The sequence below is a fragment of the Phalacrocorax aristotelis genome, chromosome 17 (assembly GCF_949628215.1).
Source record: "Phalacrocorax aristotelis chromosome 17, bGulAri2.1, whole genome shotgun sequence".
NCBI lineage: Eukaryota > Metazoa > Chordata > Aves > Suliformes > Phalacrocoracidae > Phalacrocorax > Phalacrocorax aristotelis.
Window position 1 is genome coordinate 11,162,052 of NC_134292.1, and position 18,276 is coordinate 11,180,327.

General features: G+C 57.8%; 1 protein-coding gene across 4 annotated transcripts; it reads right to left on the reverse strand.

Moving 5' to 3' along the window:
• Positions 1–447: 447 nt before the first annotated feature.
• On the reverse strand, positions 448–17,051 carry LHX6 (LIM homeobox 6). Of its 4 annotated transcripts, XR_012663445.1 has the most exons (11): positions 16,890–17,048; positions 16,250–16,390; positions 15,830–16,015; positions 15,627–15,748; positions 9,801–10,021; positions 7,050–7,150; positions 6,873–6,968; positions 4,719–4,893; positions 3,906–4,009; positions 1,423–2,115; positions 448–914 (listed from the first exon to the last, which is right to left on the reverse strand). XR_012663445.1 is itself a non-coding variant. In XM_075111772.1 (10 exons), exons 1-10 carry the CDS (start codon positions 16,962–16,964, stop codon positions 2,095–2,097), a joined length of 1,242 nt encoding a protein of 413 aa, XP_074967873.1. In that variant the 5' UTR covers positions 16,965–17,048; the 3' UTR covers positions 448–2,094. The 4 variants fall into 4 exon arrangements, 3 of the variants coding, with proteins under 3 accessions (XP_074967873.1, XP_074967875.1, XP_074967874.1); XM_075111772.1 differs by having other exon boundaries at positions 448–2,115; XM_075111774.1 differs by having other exon boundaries at positions 448–2,115; positions 16,250–16,315; positions 16,890–17,046.
• Positions 17,052–18,276: the final 1,225 nt, after the last annotated feature.

An 18,276-nucleotide genomic window follows, 5' to 3' on the forward strand; every position in this document is an offset into this window, starting at 1 on the left:
TGCTAGCTTCTGGCTGCAATTAGACAGAATACTGGCCTAACTGTCCAAGGTGTTATCACCACACTCTCTCTCTCTCTGTATTTTTAAAATATGTATATACACACACACACACACAGAGCGGTATGTGTGTATACATATGTATTTGTTCCGACAGATATCAATGCACACTTGTATTCAGTTACTTCTCAAACAAAGAGACCTTGGCGGCCACCTCAGCAGACACCCACATCTCCTTAAGCCGCTCCCCGTGTGGCTGGAGCGGCGAGCGCGCCTCGGGGTTAGCTGGAGCCACGAGCCCGCCCGTCAGCGTCACGCGGAGCTCGGGGCCACGGTCAAGAGGAGGTTTGCCGCGTGCGCAATACGGACTGGCCAAACCAGTGGGATGGCTGCCCACCCAGCCAACATCGGAGATTGATCCAGGATCTCCCAGAGAGAAAAACCACATGTATCTACAGTTTGAATTAAAAACAAGTTATGTAAGGGATGGATTCCTGTCTTCTGTTCCTCAGGCACAGTTCGCTCATATTACACACTAACTGTGGCTCATAGTAGGCTTTCACATTCTTGGAAATGCGGCCTCGCAGACACTTAGCAGCAAGACAGACCCGTGTGCTTCCATGGAGAGAGGTTTCATTTCAGACCTGCTCTTGGCTCGGTGCAAACTGAGAAGGGCTGGCAAAGATTACTTGTTTACTTTTTGTTATTACCGTCAATGAAGGATCATTTCGGAGTTTTTTTCCTGATTTGGGGCCAGGCTGCCGAGCACTTCCTTTGCTGTTGCAATGAGCCCTGCAGCGCCTGCCCTGCTGGCAGCAGTCCTCCTGGGCTGCGCCTTCATCCGAGGACTTGGCAGGAGCCACAGCTGTACTCCAGCAAGGGAGAACAACAGGAGGGCACAGGGGCTCAGAGCGACGCTGCCAGATAAAGGAATATGCCATCACCTTGCTGTCCACTCAGCTAGCGACTGTTCCTGCTGGCCTTACTGTGGCTTTCGCCCTTTTAACTCCTCTCCACTTTCTACCCCACTGTTTCCACTAACTGAACTTGGGTCCGCACCAGGGAAGAACATTTCTACACCTTTATGGTTAGCTTCCATTGAGGATTTCCCAGTCCCAGAGTATGAAGTGTCTGAGAGTTTTATGTAGATACATTCTGAAATCACCCATTTGTGGTCCAATATGACTCCAAGGAAATAAAGTAGCTTGTTAATAAAGAACAAGAGTAAAAAATTAAAAAAAAAAAAGATTTGGCAGATGGCTGTGAGACGAGAGAGATATTCAGTGCTCTAAGAACGAGTCAGAAATCAAAAGCTTCAGAGTGCTAAACCTGGCTCTGCCACCAACCCCCATGGTTCCTCTCCATTTTGGACATCTCAGTTTCCCCTCCTATAAAACATGGGGAAAAACACTAAGATTTACTTACCTTAGAGTGATCAAAGGACATGTGATTCTAAAGCACTTTGAGGAGGAAGAAAAACTGCCTATTTCCAGCTGGCATCGTGTTTTCCACTTAGTGGAGTTTCAGCTACCCGCGAGTTTGGCTCAGGAAGGTCTGTCTATATATCAAGTTGCTGAGCCAAAAAAGCCCATTTTCAGATTTCACACATGCAAGTGGAAATAAGGAGGGATGTCCGGGAACCGACAGCACGTCACTGGTGCAACAAGAGAATCAGGCCAAACCACGTAAATTCCTCCTTCCTTTATGTTCAGAGGTGATCATCAACCCCCCTGAGACTCAGCATGTTCTGGTTTGTTCATATTCCCATGGGTTTGGGAGCAAGATTTGCAAGCACAGTAGAGTCACTAATTTTGACTGTGTCTGGCATTGCCTTGGAGAGACTCACGGTCATTCTACAAGTCCACAAGAAACAAGTGAAAAAATGTAACTCTGCACTCAACATACACATACACAGAGTGTCGCTGGAGAAATAATAGTGGATGTTAGGTGCTGGTCAATGGCAATAACTGAGAATGCTGGATCTGAGTTTCTCCTGCATGACTGACAACAGTTGCCTTGGGCCGGACGCTGTGTTTCAGCGGCTGAGGGGCAGTGGTGCTGGTAGCGCCATGGGCAGATGAGGAAGAGTTCGCGCAGTCAATACTGAAAGAGGATGACCTAGTGGGAAAAACGGGAATTGAGCGTTAGCTGCTTTCACAGACAGACAGCCCTCGCAGTGGAAAAGTGTATTCAGGGACCAACAGACCAGACATGAGCCCCGCTGCGGCAACAGGTGCCCACGCAGCCGCTCCCCCACAGAAAAAACCCTGTCTGGAACCACTGTCTGTCCCGGAGCCGCCAGCCCTGCCCACAGAACGGACCCGGCCGGGGAAGGCATGGGCGGAGGTAGCGGGACTGTGGCAGCACACAGCCTGGGAGAGAGGTGCACCTCCGGGCTCGCCTTTAGCTGTGAAACTGTATCATACTGGGCAACACACTGAAACCGGTATTTATTTGCTCTGTGCTACGGCAGCTACCAAGAAAGATGAAGACCATTGCCAATGGTCCTTACTCTATTTGCCTCACTTGCTGATCATCACAGGCTTCCCTCAAACCGCTGTACCTCGCTGCTCTGTAAATACAGTGTCTGCCCTTGCCATCGTGAGGGGAAGCAGCCGCTGAGCTGGTCACAACTCAGTCTCCCGCAGCCGCTGCGTTGGGTACCCCGAAAGGAGTGTGTTTGTGGGTGGTGTCCCAGTGCAGAGGGAAACAGAGCCTTAGCGTTTAGGTGTTTTCTCAGGATGGCGGCTATCACTGGTTTAAAAAAATTTCTGATGTGGAAAAAGAGGTTTCTTCAGGTTTCAGGAATTCAACATGCAAGTGATTGATTGGAAAAGGAGATGGTTGGGGGGGGCGGCTCCATGACCTGAGAACCCAGTTCTGCAACAGCTGCGAGCAAGTAATTGCATTTATATCACAGAGACTACTTGCTGCAGTGAAGTTTCTCTGAATGACAGCACTGGGACTGTGTAATATTTTCTGAAAACTCTCCAGCTCACTGTGCAGATATCATGACAAAATGGTAGCATTTCAACTCAAAAAATACTCATCCGTACCCCTGCATGTGCTTATCAAATCAGACCGCAATAATCTGCAGATGCTGCATTGAATAGAGCGCTTTGGAAAGAGATTCCGAGAAATTCTAACAGTAAAGACAAAAGCTAAAACCAACAAAAGTTGCCAAAGGCTTGGTGTTTCCTCAAAACAAAGCCACTTGAATTGGGATCCTAAATAAAATCTTATGAGCCTAAGCATATTTCAGAAGTCTTGCCCCTAGATAAGCTGTGTGTTAGAACAGCTACTTTAAGTGCTGAGCAGAAAAATATCAATATGCAATATTGTTTCCTGGCCAGACATTGTGAAACAACATTCCTACTTCAGATATTGTAACAGCCAGTTGTTATTTTTTTAAGCAATACTGGAATCCCCAAGAAATGAATCTTTCTTATTAACTCACGGAAAACTGGAAAATCAGCACATGCTAAAGGTGTCCCCCCCACACACTGTTAACAGGCAGTTGCTGTTTGCACTGACAACGCGTGCGGGCAGCTGAGGAGCGGAGCGGGAGAACGGAGCTCGCTGCACATGGGAGCGGGAGAAACCAGAGAGAGAGGAGTTCAGGCAGGAGGATGTCAAAAGCCTTTAGTGAATGCAGGCACAGCATCCCAGCACATCACAACAACGAGGGGTAATTAGCGAGGAACAAAGTGATGCCATTTTGGCCAACAGTTGGCACATCAATCCAGGGCCACCAAAATTAAGAAGAGACACATGAGCGGGTGGCAGCTGCCAGAGATCATGGAGAAGCAGTGATGCTGACAAGAGGCGGCAGTGGTAATGATGTTACACAAAAATCTTTGCTACAGTTGAGGTTTGGCCCCAAACCCTGAAACAGGGACTACAATTACCTTCTCACCCCTATTAGATAGTGGTCCTTCCATGTCTGCTTTGAGGTGCACTGGTGGAGCAGTGTAGGGAAGTCTACAGTGCACTTGTCCACACTGTACCTGACCTGTGGATGAGAAGAGGCTTCAGCCTCTGTTACTACAAACAACACACGCCCTGCAACCGGCACGGTCAGGCTTCCACCAGGGAGCAGCTCGGGACACGCGTGGAAGAAGATTTGCCCAGTGGATCAGGCGGAGGCACAGCAGGAGCCACGTTTTGCTACGGCCGCATGGGCGAGGGACGGGAAAAGCCTGACAGGAGTCACGGAGCCAAAACCTCTGTCCAGGCATAACCAAAGCTGCCTGCCACTAACAAATGATTCACCGGCACTTGGCAACTGTTAGAGAAAGCAACTCTGATCTTGTGAGCAGGAAGGAGACCACTTGACCACTGAGCTCAACAGGGCACATTCATGCCTCTTCTCCATGACAAAGAAAACACAAGAAGGGCCAAGGACCAGTCCGGTAAACCGGGGCAGTGACTTCCCTGGGGATGAGGTATGGAGGGAAAGAGGCTGCAGCAGCCTCCTCTCCCCTCCTTCTGTCATCTGGGGCTTCACTGTAAACGGCCCTTCAGAAAATCCCAAGACAAAGTCCCTCAGATCACGAGCAGGAGGAGGAGGAGGAGCACGTGCACCAGCCATGCACCCGCAGTACAAGGGTGTTTTTGACAGCGCTCTGTGCTGTGGCGCTACCGCCTGCTCCCGGGGAGCACCCCGCTGCCCTGCCATCCCCAGGCACCCCGCTGCCAGAGCCCTGCGAGCCAGCACTTACTTTCTATGTATCCATGCAGCGTCACCATCCGGGCCCGCTCAGGGCTGCTGAAGGGCGAGTAGTGAATGTCATCGGAGAGTGAAGAAGGTATGCGGGATGGGGGGGCTCCCGAGGGTGGCACTGTGTGCTGGGGGGTGTGTTTTTTATGGCGGGCTCTGCAGTTTTGAAACCAAACCTGAAACAAAAGCAGTGAACCCTGTGTCAATGGTGAGATAATTAGACTGAAGTGTGGTCCTTCACCAAGACCCTGTGAGGGATGTCTCTTCCATATATTTTAAAAAGGAATCAAATTTAGAAATCTGCATGCTGAAAGACCTCACCAGCATTCCATCAGCTTCCGTAGCTTTGTTTTACACTCACTGAAGAGTTTTGTCTCAAGATAGTAGAGGCTTTAGGGTGCCCCAAGTGGCATCTCTACTATTGATTCATCTTGGTCAAAACCAAGGCTGTTCTTTATTAGGGTAATTAAAACTTTCAAGTTTGTCGCAGGAGTCACTGAGTAAAACACCCTAACTAGGTGATGCAGAAACTCACATTAATGATCACACTATTCTCTTTTACACTAAAATCATTTTAATGGCAAGCTGCTTCCTGAGCTCGAAGGGCTGTGAAAGCCCTTGGGAACAGCACCGTACCAGCCACGGGAGCGGCCAGGCAGAAATACCCCTGGGCCTGGGCTTTGGCTGGGTTCATCCCTCCCTGCAGGCAGAAAGCCTCGTCTCTGCATGGCTTCCACAGCAAATGATGGGAGCACCTTTCAAGGTCTTATTTAGATTTTAACCTTCAACCCCAGCTAGCCTGGCCTAAAAGCACAGCTGATATCAGCTCGGAAATGCATGAGCGTTGGCAAAACAAGAGACAAGGGGAAACACAACTGAGTAAAAGCTTAGCCTAGGAGCAGATTAAAGCAATATTGTTTTAATCAGTTGTGGTTTATTGTATTCAGAATCTACATCAGCAGAACATTAAGGCTGAGAAAGGAGGGCACTGTGGGATACAGCCCTACTCCATCTGAGCAGCAGGTATGAGCCCTCTGACCATACCTCACTGCTCTAATTGAAGGAATAGTTAGGGGATTACATGCTAGAGTTAAACATGGATGGAGGGGGTTCTATGCTAATGTGGTGATTTCTTTCTTATGCCTTAATTTTTGAAAGATAGCTGCAAGTAAAAGTCTTCTCCGAGGCTGAGAGAAGATCAGCTATCTGAGGCCACGCATGCTGGACCAGAGAGAAGGAAACAGTCATAAGCATTTGACAAATTGTTTCCTGTTCAAAGCGCCTTTAAAAAATATCCACATAAAAAATAACCCAGTGTGCAGACTGCTTGATCTTTAGCTAAATGAAGAATCTCAATAACTGAGGCTCGAGCCAGACTTTCACACACGAATATAAATGTGTCATTGGCAAAACAATCCTGGATGAAAGCTCTAAATGTACTTTAATCGCTCATGTTTTTATTGTATGCAGAAAGTATGTCAGCAGAACATTACAGTGAAGAGTATAAATGTCACCAGGGAGCAAAGCTGGGCTGTCCATGGGGACAGCGAGCTGGGAGTTGCAGAGGGGACGCTTCTCAGTCCCTACACCACTGCTCTCCCTCCCCTCCTGAACAGCACAAGCACAGGGACTTTCCTGCAACCGCTTCCCCTGGGGCTGCAAAACCACTTTTTCTTTAAACTTCTCAGTCCCAGCGCTTCCCAAAGCAGCTGGCTCTGTCGGCTCCTAGCGGGGATGGCTGCCAGGGAAGTGCTCGCGCTGCCTGTGCCTGCTGTCAGGGCTGAGTACAGAGCGCTGGGGTGGCATGCTTGCAGCAGCTTTCCCACCCAGCAATTTATTGGGACTGGCTGGGGCTGTAAGTTTGGGGATTTTTCTTTTTTATTGCATCATAAGAGGGAAAAACAAATAGAAAACCCACAAGCGAGACAGGAAGGCCGGTGCTGGCATCACAACAGGACCCGGTGAAGCCAACACACCAGTGAGGCAGCGCGAAGCTGCTGGACGCAGCAAGTCCTGGGGTCAATGTGTGGGAGCATGGGGCTACAGGGAATTGAGCCCTGTCTAGAACCAGCCTTTTGGTGCACATCCTCTGCCCCCCTTCCTCAGCCCTGCTCAGCCGATGGTGCCCGCACCCTGCCCGCCCCCAGCCCCTCACCTGAATGACTCTCCGACTCAGCCCCGTCATGTCCGCCAGCTTCTGAAGCGTTTGCGCGTCGGGGTTGTTGTCCTGAGCAAACTGTGCCTGCATGACCTGCGGGGGAGAGGAGAAAGGGGCTCAGGATGAGGCCAGGGAGCTGCGGCCCCTCTGGCCGCCCCGGCGCATCCCCGCTACCTGCAGCTGCTCAGCGGTGAAGGAGGTGCGGGCCCTCTTGGCTGGCTTCGGCTGGCTGTCCTGCTCCGAGGGCACAGCCCCCTCCAGTGTGATCCCGTTGCCTACAAGAGAGAAGCCCTGTGTGCCACGGATCAGAAACTCTCCTGCCCACCTGCCTGTCAGACCGGGGGACAACACCCCTGGCATCGCAGCGTGGGGCACCCACAGCATCCCTTGCTGCGAGCAGTAGCAATAAGAGAGGAGACAACACTGCCACTTGGGAGCTGTCCCAGGCTGCTGAGCCTCTCCAGGAGACACCAGTGGCCCCGAGGAGTGTACCACTGAATTAAGAAAAATGCAGCAAGTTGGTGGAAAAAGCGGGGTATGAGGGATGGGGAAACGGCAGCAGGAAGATGGATTTCGAGTGATGTCCCACTGGCCCTGACTTGCAGTCACCACTTGGCCACGTCCTCCAGCGAGCAGCCTCAGAAGGGGACCCTGCCTCTGCTGGGCTCACCAACATCCATCATTCCTGCCCCATGCTGCTCCCCGTGACCCTGTCTTCCCCTGCGGGCACTGCCTCCTCCAGTCATTTGATTTGCTCAATGTTTCAATGGGGTCTTTGCTGCTTTCCCTGGCCCCAAATCCTCACGGCACCCCAACCTCCTACTCCTGGCTCCCAAAGCAGCAGCAGGAGCTTCACTGTCCCCACGGCCTCGAGGTGCCCACACTCTGAGCAGCAACCACGCTAAGAGGGACATGCCAAGGAGGGACTGTCTACCCACTTGCCACACGCAGCGTTGGGGCAAGCCCAGCCATGCTTACACAGCTATGGGGGGTCAGCCGGTGCTGGGGTCCCTCACTCCTCGCTGGGGTCCCCGCTGTAGCCCATGTCGTGCCCGGCCTGGCTGCTCTCGGTGGTGTGGGTAAAGCACCAACAAGTGATGGATGAGGGAGGATGCCTGAGCGGGGCTGGCGCTCGCCCCGCTCCCAGGATGCGCCTGCACAACCCGGCGCTCGCTTTACAAGCTGGACTGAGCTGTGATTGTCTTGGCTTGAGTTGAAGGACTTTCTCATATAGTTTGACTTGTTCTTTTAGGATGATGAATGGGACTCTGACTTCAGCAACATCTGTTTATTTTTCTTGTATGTAAAACCTCATGTGCAGAAGAAATTGCTGGGTAATTACTGGAGGGGGGGGGAGCACAGCCCTCCAACTCCGCAGCAACTGCAGCTCTCCAAAGTGATCCCATCCCCTTCTCAAAACTGGGGGACACTTGGACACAGGTACCTACACAAAACACTTGCCTTGTGCCCCAGCACTGCGCCAACATCGTGGGGCTCAGCCCACACCAGCAGGACCATACAAGCAGCAGCAAACCCATCGCCCCAGCCCTCAGCTGGGGTAACAGCTCTGTGGGAACCCCAGCGCCAGCCCCTGCAGTCCTCACACAAGCTTGCTCCTCCAGGCCACACAGCTTCTCCCCCTCCATCCCTGCTCCCCGCTGCCTTGCTCACACCACCGCAGCAGCCAACCATATGGACCAAGATGCCGCAAACTGCCTCCCAAGCTGAGACCCTCCCAGCCCAACCGGGCACTCTGTTTTCATCCTCTTACTCAAGCACTGTAAACAGAAACACTGATTATTTTCACATCAGGTTGTTAATGATTTCCACATGCTGCACAGGCCAGGACATGGCATTTGCCTCCTTGTGCCCCCCAAGCACTGGTGAGGGTCATGAGGGCTGGAGTCCTGCTCCCAGCCAGGGGCAATGCCCCAGCACAGCTCCAGTCCCAGCAGGTCCTGGGCACAGGGGCCCATGGAAAGGCAGCCCCCAGCACTTCCCTCAGTGACTCTGCAGCTGCACAGCATCCCTGGGTAGCCTCCCCTTGCCCGGTGCAACACCCACGTGATAAAAGCAAACAGCCTCACAGACTCCGCGGCCATCGCTCGCCACAGGTGCGAGTACAGGAGGGAGAGGGACCAAGCCTTGGCCACAGCCAGCAGGGCAGGACCTGGCCAGGCTCCCTCCCGCCCAGGCACGGCCGAGCCCAGGTGGCTGCCTGCTCCCTGAGCTACGATCGCTGCCGTGTCAACATATCTCAGGTGCTTTCTGATGCAGGACAGCTCTGGCACTGCCTGGCCTCCCCGTGTACCACGTAGGACTAACCCCACTCATTCATTCCTCTGAGAATCTCTCTAGCTGCTGCCTCGCAGAGGGTTGGGGCTGGGCTGTGCCCGAGGGGAGGGAGGTGCTGTGCTGCGTGACCTCGGTGTCACCAGCCCAGCCCCAGAGGAAGCGAGGCTTGATTGGGAAAGCAGAGTCTGGCCAGCTGCTCGTGGCATGCCGCGGTGAGGACGGCAGCACACGGCGCGGTCCAGCTGGGAGCGGCGTGTCCCCGGGCGGGCAGGGTGGGTGGAAAATGATGGGAAGGTTTTGTCGGATCGCCAGCTTTCCCACCTTCTAGATTTATGACTCACAGCCTCAAAATCCCAGTGGCTTCCTCACTCGCTGCATGCACCGCGCCAGGCTGCGTGGGACTGGGGGCTTGTTCCCGGCGTTGCCCGTGGCACATGGGTCTCCCATGAGCCGCTGGTGCTGCCAGCACATCAGCCGCCCCCAGGAGCCCTCTGCCAGCCCAGGACCTCACACTCAACACCCCCTGGGCCACCCATCACCCCCATTTGGCGACAACAGGACCAACCCCAGCACCCTATAACGGGGGTCAGCCCAGGACGAGGCTGTGACCGCGGCGTTGGGGCTGCATACCGTTTTCTGCCGCTCGCTTGAGGTTCTCTATCATGGTGTCGTAGTGAATCCGGCACAGCACCTTCTCCTCCACCAAGCCGAACTCCTCGCCGGTGGAGAGCTGCCGCTTGCAGGAGAAGCAGGCGAAGCAGGCAAGGTGGTAGGCGTTGCCCCGCGCTCGCCGCACCCAGTCGCTGGCGTAGATCTGCCTGCCGCAGCGGGCGCACTTTGTACCAAACCGGCTGCGGGAGGAGAAGAGGCAGGGTGAGGGCAGGCAGGGTGAGGGCAGGCAGGGTGAGGGCAGGCAGCACAATGCGGGGTGTGGGTGCTGTTGCCAGCCCTAACACTTGCCCTGTCCAGCCCAAACCCCAGAACGCTGATGCAGGGAAAGGGCTGCGATGAAACCACTCCACCGGTGCCGTTCCCCCCACAGCAGGGCAGCGTGGGCAGCGGTGTGGGCAGCAGCAGGGTGTGACTCGCCGTGCCGCCGCGGCGCCAGACCTGACCGAGGGGCTGAGGTGACGCAGCGCCATGAATCAGCCTCCAAGCCCGTGGGCTTTTTATTTTGATAACAGCCAGTGTGAGACTCGCATGGAAACTGTGTCAGAGCCCGTTCTCTCCCATTGCCATAAATCAAAACATGTGTTTTCTCCTCACACGTACAGATGCATGCATCTGCTTTTCCTCCTACGAGGAGGTCTCCTTGCTGCGAGAGGACGATGATCACGCTTGAGTGAGTTATGCTGGAAAGTAGCTCGGTGCAACGAAGAGGCAACAAGACAAGCCAGGATCCCCACACTGGGTGCGGGGGGTTTGCATACCCTTCTGAGAAAGCCCCTTTCTGCCAGGACGCTGCCAGCCAAGGGCGGGCGATGCACAGGGAGCAGCAGCCAGCGCCTGCCAGGAGGTGCTGCCCGCGGTGCAGGCAGGGTCAGGCACGGCCTTGGTTTGGCTTCTGCCTTTTAGTATTACTGCTGCTTAAAAAAATAAATGCAACGGGCAGGAGCAGCAAGAGCAGCAGCGGAGAAGTGAGCATCGCCTCTGTCACCGCAGAGCTGGTGCCGGCTCTGACACAGCCCTGACTGCAGCTGCTGCTCTTCCCTTCCCACTGCCTCGGACTCCCCGGGGAGCTCCCCGCGGCCCCCCGCTGCAGCCAGGCCCCACACATTCCCAATCCCCGCACCGGCCGGGGAGCGGAGCCGCTGCCGCCCCTGCCTGAGCAGCTCCAGCATCTCTCAGCGCAGGCACAAAGCACCGAGAAGAGACGACCGCACCAAGCGGCAGGAGCCACCCTGCACCGCAAACCCCTCGGTTCCGCTTGGCCAGAGCAGCCCCAGCCACTGCGGGCAGGCGGTGGAAGAGCCCAGGTCAGCCCACCGCAGCCAACGCACGCTGCCCGCGCCCAACCCCGTGCCGCAGAGCTGCTGCCCGCCGTGGGCTCAGCGAGATGCAGAAACACTGTCCTGTGCTGGAATTACTAATTGCAAAACTATTTGGGAGGAAAGGAAAGGTTTAAATTTTTCAGCCTGACCATAGCTGACAAAAAAAAAAAAAAAAAAAAAAAGGGCTGCCTCAGAGAGGACTTTTCTGTGTTGAAATTATACAGACTTAGCTAAGAGACTTCACTAATTTACTTCAGATGAGAACATTGTAAACTGACTTTGTGCCAGCTAGTTTATATAAACGCACAAACAAAAGAACTGTATTAATTTTTTATTTAGAAGTAAAGATCATTCCTGTAAATCGAATTACTTTGAACAATGTGCTATGTAAACAGTTGTACTTGCTGAACGGTATCAAACGAGGGGCAGGCATACCCGAGCTAATAGCACGTGGTAATCGCCGCTCCCCGCTCGGATCACAGCCTGCTGTGGGGAGGGGGAGCATGGCACGGCACCTCCGGGACCGAGGGGAAACTGAGGCACAGGGCACTGCGCAGGAAAGCTCACACATCCCCATCACGCATTAGCTGGGATCTGGGGGAGACACTCAGGTGGCCCCAGACCACAGCACAGTATCCCCCTGGGGCCAGGTGGGACCCCCAGGTTGGCGGCAGTTCCCAGGGAGCAGGGGCTGCCGAGGGCACAGGGGGTCCTGGCACTGCAGCAGCCAGCGCAGGCTGTCCCCGCAGAGCCACGGTGCGGGCAGCGCCCGGCGAGAGGCCAAGCCTGGGCAGGCAGGCACGGGCACGGGGGCTGCATGGGATGAGCCACCAATGCTGTGCCCACAGCTCATGGCCAACACCTGCCTCTGGCACCAACAGCAGCAACAGGGTGTTACAGAAACCAGTCTGAGCCGGGGCCAGGCGCAGGCACCCGCCATCACCCAACAGACACCGCCACCACAGGGACCACCAGCGATGCAGGAACGGGGAGAAAAACACTTGCGAGCAGCCTACCCTGACCCATCACCACTGGAAAGAACAGCTCAAAAATAAAACAGACTTTAGTTCACCGAGCTCGAAGGGCAACGATAGCCCAAAGACACCTGTCTGCTCAGGGCGGCAGAGCACCAGGCGAGGGGGTCCCCGTGGCTCCTACCCCCCGCCCAGCGGGGATGCAATGCAGCAGGAAACACAGAGCCAGAGGTTTTCCCCAAGCCCAACACTGCAGCGCAGGTCAGGGCATCGCCAACATCTGCCAGAGCCATCAGCTCATGCCCCACATGTGTGGTTTGTGGTCGGAGGAGCGGATGCTGCCAGCTCGCCATGACGGTTAGCGCCAGGAGATGGAAACTCCCAAAAAATTTACCAGCAAAGACTCACCCAGAGAGACTCATCCCAGAGAAACTCATCCCCCAGGGCTGGCTGCAACATCTGGGGCATGGGAAGAGCAGGGGCAGGAGGACGCCCTGGTGCATCCTGGCTCTCACACACCACTTGTACCCAGGTGTTGCAGCTCCTGGATCCCTGCTGTCCCTCCCCGCAGGCAGGGAGCGGGTGAGGGAAACAGTGCCCAGGGCCACAGCTCCAAATGTCCCCATCGCCTCCTCGGCCTGCTCTGTAGGAAGCCCCTAGCACAGCCCCCAGATCAGCTGCCGCTTCCAGTCATCATCCCAAACCGCACAGCAAGCCAGTGGCGAGTTGCCGCAGTGAGTCCATCTCCATGCTGAGCAATGGTGGTGCTCAAGCGGGAGCATCATCCCGGTGAGACACGATGGCAAGGGGCGACAGATGGAGGCCACCTGGGCTGCAGCGGGGCGGTGGGCACTGGCCCACCCGTGGGTCACAGCTTTTTTGCTGTCCCAGCCGCCAGGGACACACGGCGCGGCCAGCGACCCCATGCTCGCATGCCCAAGGGCTGCCCATCGAGGCTGGGAGCCACGGGGGTCACAGCAGGGTGCTGTGGGAATCATACCAGGATCACACCAGGCCTCCCTGTGACCACAGCCGTAGGAGCTTGGCCGTGAGCAGCCCTCGCATTGCCCGGGAACACAATGTTCTGCTCAATGAGCTCCAGTTTTAATTTGGTTCTCCTCAAAGCGCTGGAGCCCTGGATGCCAAATGCAATTATTTGACAAGACACAGGAAACAGCAGCGTTTGCTTAAAAAATGCACATAAGGCCGTGGAGCCGCGGCAGTGCCAGCACTTACGCAGCCCCTCACGTGAATGGGGAAAAGAAGGTTGGACAGACCAGGCCAAAACATGCTCGCTGTCGGGCAGCGGTGCCTGCCCGGCAGCAGGGCAGTGCCTGTGGATGGCCCCCCAGCCCCGGCCACCCGCGAGCAGTCCCGACTCCCAGGGAATTAACTCTGGTGCGATAAAAGCTGCCGCGCGCTCCACACAGAGCGCATCCCGCGGCCCCTTCCCATCTGCCTTGGCTCCAAAGACCCGCACGTGTTAGGATGGGGTTTCTGCTTTGCTTTTTTTTAAAAAAAAGCAGAAAAACAAAAGACAACCTGCATTCTTTATATGTAGCAAATAATAAATAATAGAAAAAAAAACATTTCAAGAGTCAGATTTGTCCTTTGCCAAGTACCGGGTCCCAGCTGGCCCGGGCTCACCAGGCTGTGGCTGGGATGCTCCCGGGGGCTGGGCGAGTGGCCCCCGAGATGGGTTTGCCAGGGATCGCCGGGGGGTTTCTGCCCTGACCCGCCCCGGCCCCGGCGAGCAGCCCCCTGCTGCAGACCGGCACCGGGGCTCACCCGGGCGGGCTCTGCCGCGGCTGCCCTCGGGGGCGGCGGGAGCAGCCGGGGGTCGCAGGGAGCCCCGCGGCCCAAAGGAAAATTTAAAGAAAAAAATTTTTTTTTTTAATTTTAAAAATCTACGCCATATTTTTCGGGAAAAGGGCAAGTGCGGAGCGCGGTCTGGGAGCTCCCCTACCCCCCAAAGCAGCTGCCCGGGAACCGGGGGCGTCCTGCGGAGCCTGCGGCCGTTTTCGTTTTGGTTTTCCTTTGGCATCCGCGGTGCCGGCGGCGGAGACCCCGCGCCGCGGCCGCTCCGGGGGCTTCTGGCTAAAGGGGCGCTTCTGAACAGCCGTTATTCGCTGTATTTGCTCGAAAGCAATTTAGGGATCCAGTCGCTACTTTAAAACCGCCTTTAGAAACGTCCACTCTTATAAAAAAAAATCATTAACAGCGTCGGAACGGTTATTAATCAACGAAAAACGCTGAAAGTGCCCCGAAACAGCAAAAACGGCGCCGCGGACCTCGCAAAACCTTTCTGCCGAGAGTGAAGGAAATTTCGGGGAAACGGCCAAAATAGAGCCGTTTAAAAAAATAATCACAATAACAAGAGGGTTGGGCGCGAGGCGCCGCGATCCCGCGGGGACGGATCCGGCTCCCGGCAGCTCCCGCACCCGCTGCGGGACCCCGCGGCGGCACCGAGCCCGGCGGGGACCGGGGCTCAGCTCCGATTTAGCCAGTATTTGGAGACCCTCACAATAAAAAATAAATAATAAAAAAAAAACCGCTAGAGAAATCTCAGAAGGTTTTTCCTCCCGAGCCTACAGCACCTTTGTCCGCCGAGGGACCCCGACCCGCTCCGGCGGGGCCGGAGGATGCTGCCGAGCCCCCCGCCGGGGCCGTTCTCCGTTCTCATGCCCGCCCACCATTCCCCTTCCTCCCCGGGACAACCAGAATTCCCTCATCCAGACGAGAAGGGGAAAACCAAAGCGGGCAGCTCTGATGTTTAGCTAAACCCCCGTGAGGAGCTCGGGATCCTCCATCCCCTCACGCCGCTCTTTTGGAGGAAAATTCATGGTTTAAGGTTTCTAGCCCAAAAGGCCGTCGGAGCCAGGAGCAGCCTCCCCGCGGGACGCGCTCGCGCGGGGGATGCGGGTCGGGTCCGGCCCGGCCGCAGGGGCTCGCGCTGCCGGGAATGCCTCTGGGTCCCGGAACACGCTCCCGCCGAGGGCGCTTCGGCGGCTCCGGTTGCGGCCGGAGGTTCCTAAACAGCCGCCCGGCACCGCAGAGCCTCGGGCACACGGTCGCCCTCCTGGCAGAAGCCTTCAACCAGCATTTCCCCAGGCGAGGGGACAATTTCCCCACCCACCCCCCTCCCGCACGGAGCCGGCGCCCAGACGCTCCCGCCGCGGGGCCGATGGGCGTCGGGACTCGGGGCGGCCCGTACGGCCCCGGCTGCGGGCGAGGGGGGGGCCACGGGCACCCCGGCAGCGAGACGGGGCGGGGGAAGGGGGGGGGGGGGCAGGAACCCCTCCGGGAGGTGGTGTAGCTGCACCCCAAATCCCCTTTCCCCCCACATGCCCCGAGGGGACGCCTCCCCCCCGCGCTGCTCCGGGGAGCCCGGCGGCCTTTTGCAAACCTTCCCCCCGGCAGCACCCGTCCGCAGGCGGCGGGGATTCTGGCTCCCCCCTCCTCCCGGAGCTGCCCCCCAGCCCGTCCCCTACCTGAAGTAGTCCATCTTGCAGAAGATCTCCTTGTTCTTGATGTAGCAGCTGTGCTGCTGCCGCAGCGAGGTGCGGCACACGGAGCACTCCAGGCAGCGGACGTGCCAGATGAGGTTGTTCACCTGCGGCAGAGAAGGGGCTGAGACCCGGGGCCGCCCCCCGGGGCCGCCCGCCGCCCCCCGCCAGCCCCCGCCGCCGCTCACCTTGAGCAGGTACCGGTCGAGGATCTCCAGCCCGCAGCTGGAGCAGACGTTCTTGCCGGCCGACGGCGTGGAGGAGGAGGAGGAGGATGGCGGGGAGCAGACGGACGGTGTGGAGGGCGTGCTGGGAGCCGAGCGGGCGTCCTCCTTCTCCAGGGCGCCGGGTAGCGGCTCCCCGTCGGGCTGCGACTGCGGGCAGAGCCGCCGCGGGGCCGTCAGCCGGGGCCCCCGCCGTCCCCCGCAGCCCCGGCCCGCAGCGTCTCGACGGGGCCCCGCAATCCCGGCCCGGAGCGTCCCCGCAACCCCTGGCCCGCAGCCCCGCGTTCTCGCAGCCCCGGGCCGCAGCAGCCCTGGCCCGCAGCATCCCCGCCTCCCCAGCCCGGAGCATCCCCGCAGGTCCCCGCAGCCCCCGGCCCCGCTTACCATGGTGCGGGCGTGCGGGTCGAGGCAGCGGGCGCTCCCCTTGGGCAGCGGCTCCGGCGGCATCACCTTGCGGGAGAGAGCGGGAGAGGGAGGCTGCGGCTCCATGCGCCGGGCGAGCGCGGGGCACCCTATATAAACCGCCTCAAAACAATAAATAAGAACTTTCTAGTGGCCATTTAAATCCTTTGCAACAAAAGCTGCGTCTCTTTAATGAAGCAATTTGAATGTGGATTGAATTCTCTCCCTGCCTGCACTTAACCCGGGCCTCTTGAAGTAATCGCTCGGTTCCCATGCGAGCCAAAGCGCTGAAAAAACCCCACAAACTACCTGCAATTAGAAATTGCCGTAAATGCCCGAGATAAGAGGTACCCAGAGTGTCAATTCCGGCTGTCAATCAGGGAATCCATCAGGCCACCCAAAGAATTGCAAATTTGATTTTTTTAATGGTAGTAATTAAAAATCGAAATTCTTCCCCCTCTCCCTCCGCCGAGCACAAAACGCCCCAGAAAACGCCGGGATGGAAAATCCTCGCCTCGGGCGCGGGAAGCAGCGAGCGGCCCCGGCCCCAGCCCCGGTACCGGCCCGCCCCGCGGTGCCCGGCCCCGCTCCCGGCCCCGACGGCAGCACCGGCGGCGCTCACCTTGCCCGCCTCGGCGCCGGCCGGGGCGCGGCGGCCCGGGCCCCGGGGCTGCCCGCCCTCATGGCTCCGGTGCATGGGGCGGGCGCGCCCCGCTCCGCCCGCCGCCGCCGCCGCCGCGCTCCGTGCCCGCGGGCGGCGCGTCCCGCGGCCGCGGCAGGAAGGGCGGGGAGCCGCGCCGGCCCCGCTCCCCCGCCGGGGGCGGCCGCGGGCCGGGCAGGAAGCGGCGCCCCCCCGCCGCGCCCCGGGGGCCGCCCGCCCCGCCGGGCCCCGCTACCTGCGGCGGCGGCGGCCCCGGCGGCGGCCCCGGCACCGCCCGCGGGCGCGGCGGGGAGGCGGAGGGGGGGGGAACACACACACACGCACAGACACACGCGACGGGACACCCGGCCCGGTCCTCCCCCGCCGCACACGGGCACTGCCCGCCCCGACGGGGCGCACGGACCGGGCCGGTCCCGGGGCAGCGCCGCCCCGCAGCGGCCACGGAGCCCCCCCTCCCCACGCGGGGCGGGATGGGGTGCGGTGGCGGGGATCGCACCCACCGCCGCGGCGCCTCACCGCCCGCCGCTGCCCGGCCTTCATTAGTAACCTGATAATTCCCCAGCAAAGCCCCGGCAGCGGTTCCACCACGGAGTAATTGCAGGACGGTAACGTGAGCTGATGGCGGCCGGGGATGGATCCTCGCCGTTATTGATTTTGACAGCTAAATTGTTAACCGAGAGGGAAATCAGATGAAAGCCATTTTAGAATAAATACAAGACATTAGGTTTAAACATTGAGGTTGCAAGAAAGGCCGAGAAACCCCTAGGAAACTCAGCCCAAGGCCCGCTGCTCGTCCTCCCCTCCGCAGAGGAAGGCAGAGTGGCAGGGGGAACACGCACAAGTGCGGAGGAGCGGTGCTGAGAAAGGGCAATTTAAACCACTCGTCCACGCTGGCGGGGTCTGAATTAGCTCCGACTGCTCCAGAAGAAACACGTAGGAGTTTTCACGGACACAGCCACGAAAGCTGCCTGCCCCCCTGCACAGCGCCGGTCAGAACAGGGCAATGCAGGTTTTATTTGCATCTGAGCACGGCGCAGGGCCGCTGCCACGGCACACCGCAGCACGGGAACACTGACAGCCTGCTCTTATGATTACAGACCAGGTGCTCTGAGCACTGCAAAGGCAGAACAGGGTTAGGAAGGGGGTGGCTTCAGCCCAGCCTCTTGCCTTTCCCCAGCCTCGGGATCAAGTCTTGGCGCTGTGGGCAGCCGCTCTCCCGCCCTCACTGCCTGCTGCGAGCGGGATGATCTCCGAAGTGCGAGTTGCACAGCTGCCTGCCCCAGAACTCCGCCCGCACGGTGCTCAGGGAATGCAAAGCGACAGAGTTGCTGGGTATTGGCATCAACTT

What these genes read in the sequence shown, in the direction of transcription:
- LHX6 (XM_075111772.1), bottom strand. Translation starts at nt 16,964, where the DNA reads ATGCACCGGAGCCATGAGGGCGGGCAGCCCCGGGGCCCGGGCCGCCGC. An exon ending in TGCAAGATGGACTACTTCAG is followed by an intron (nt 10,022 to 15,626) that starts GTAGGGGACGGG and finishes CTCCTCCCGCAG; the next exon opens with CCGGTTTGGTACAAAGTGCG. An exon ending in CAAGCGAGCGGCAGAAAACG is followed by an intron (nt 7,151 to 9,800) that starts GTATGCAGCCCC and finishes TCTCTCTTGTAG; the next exon opens with GCAACGGGATCACACTGGAG.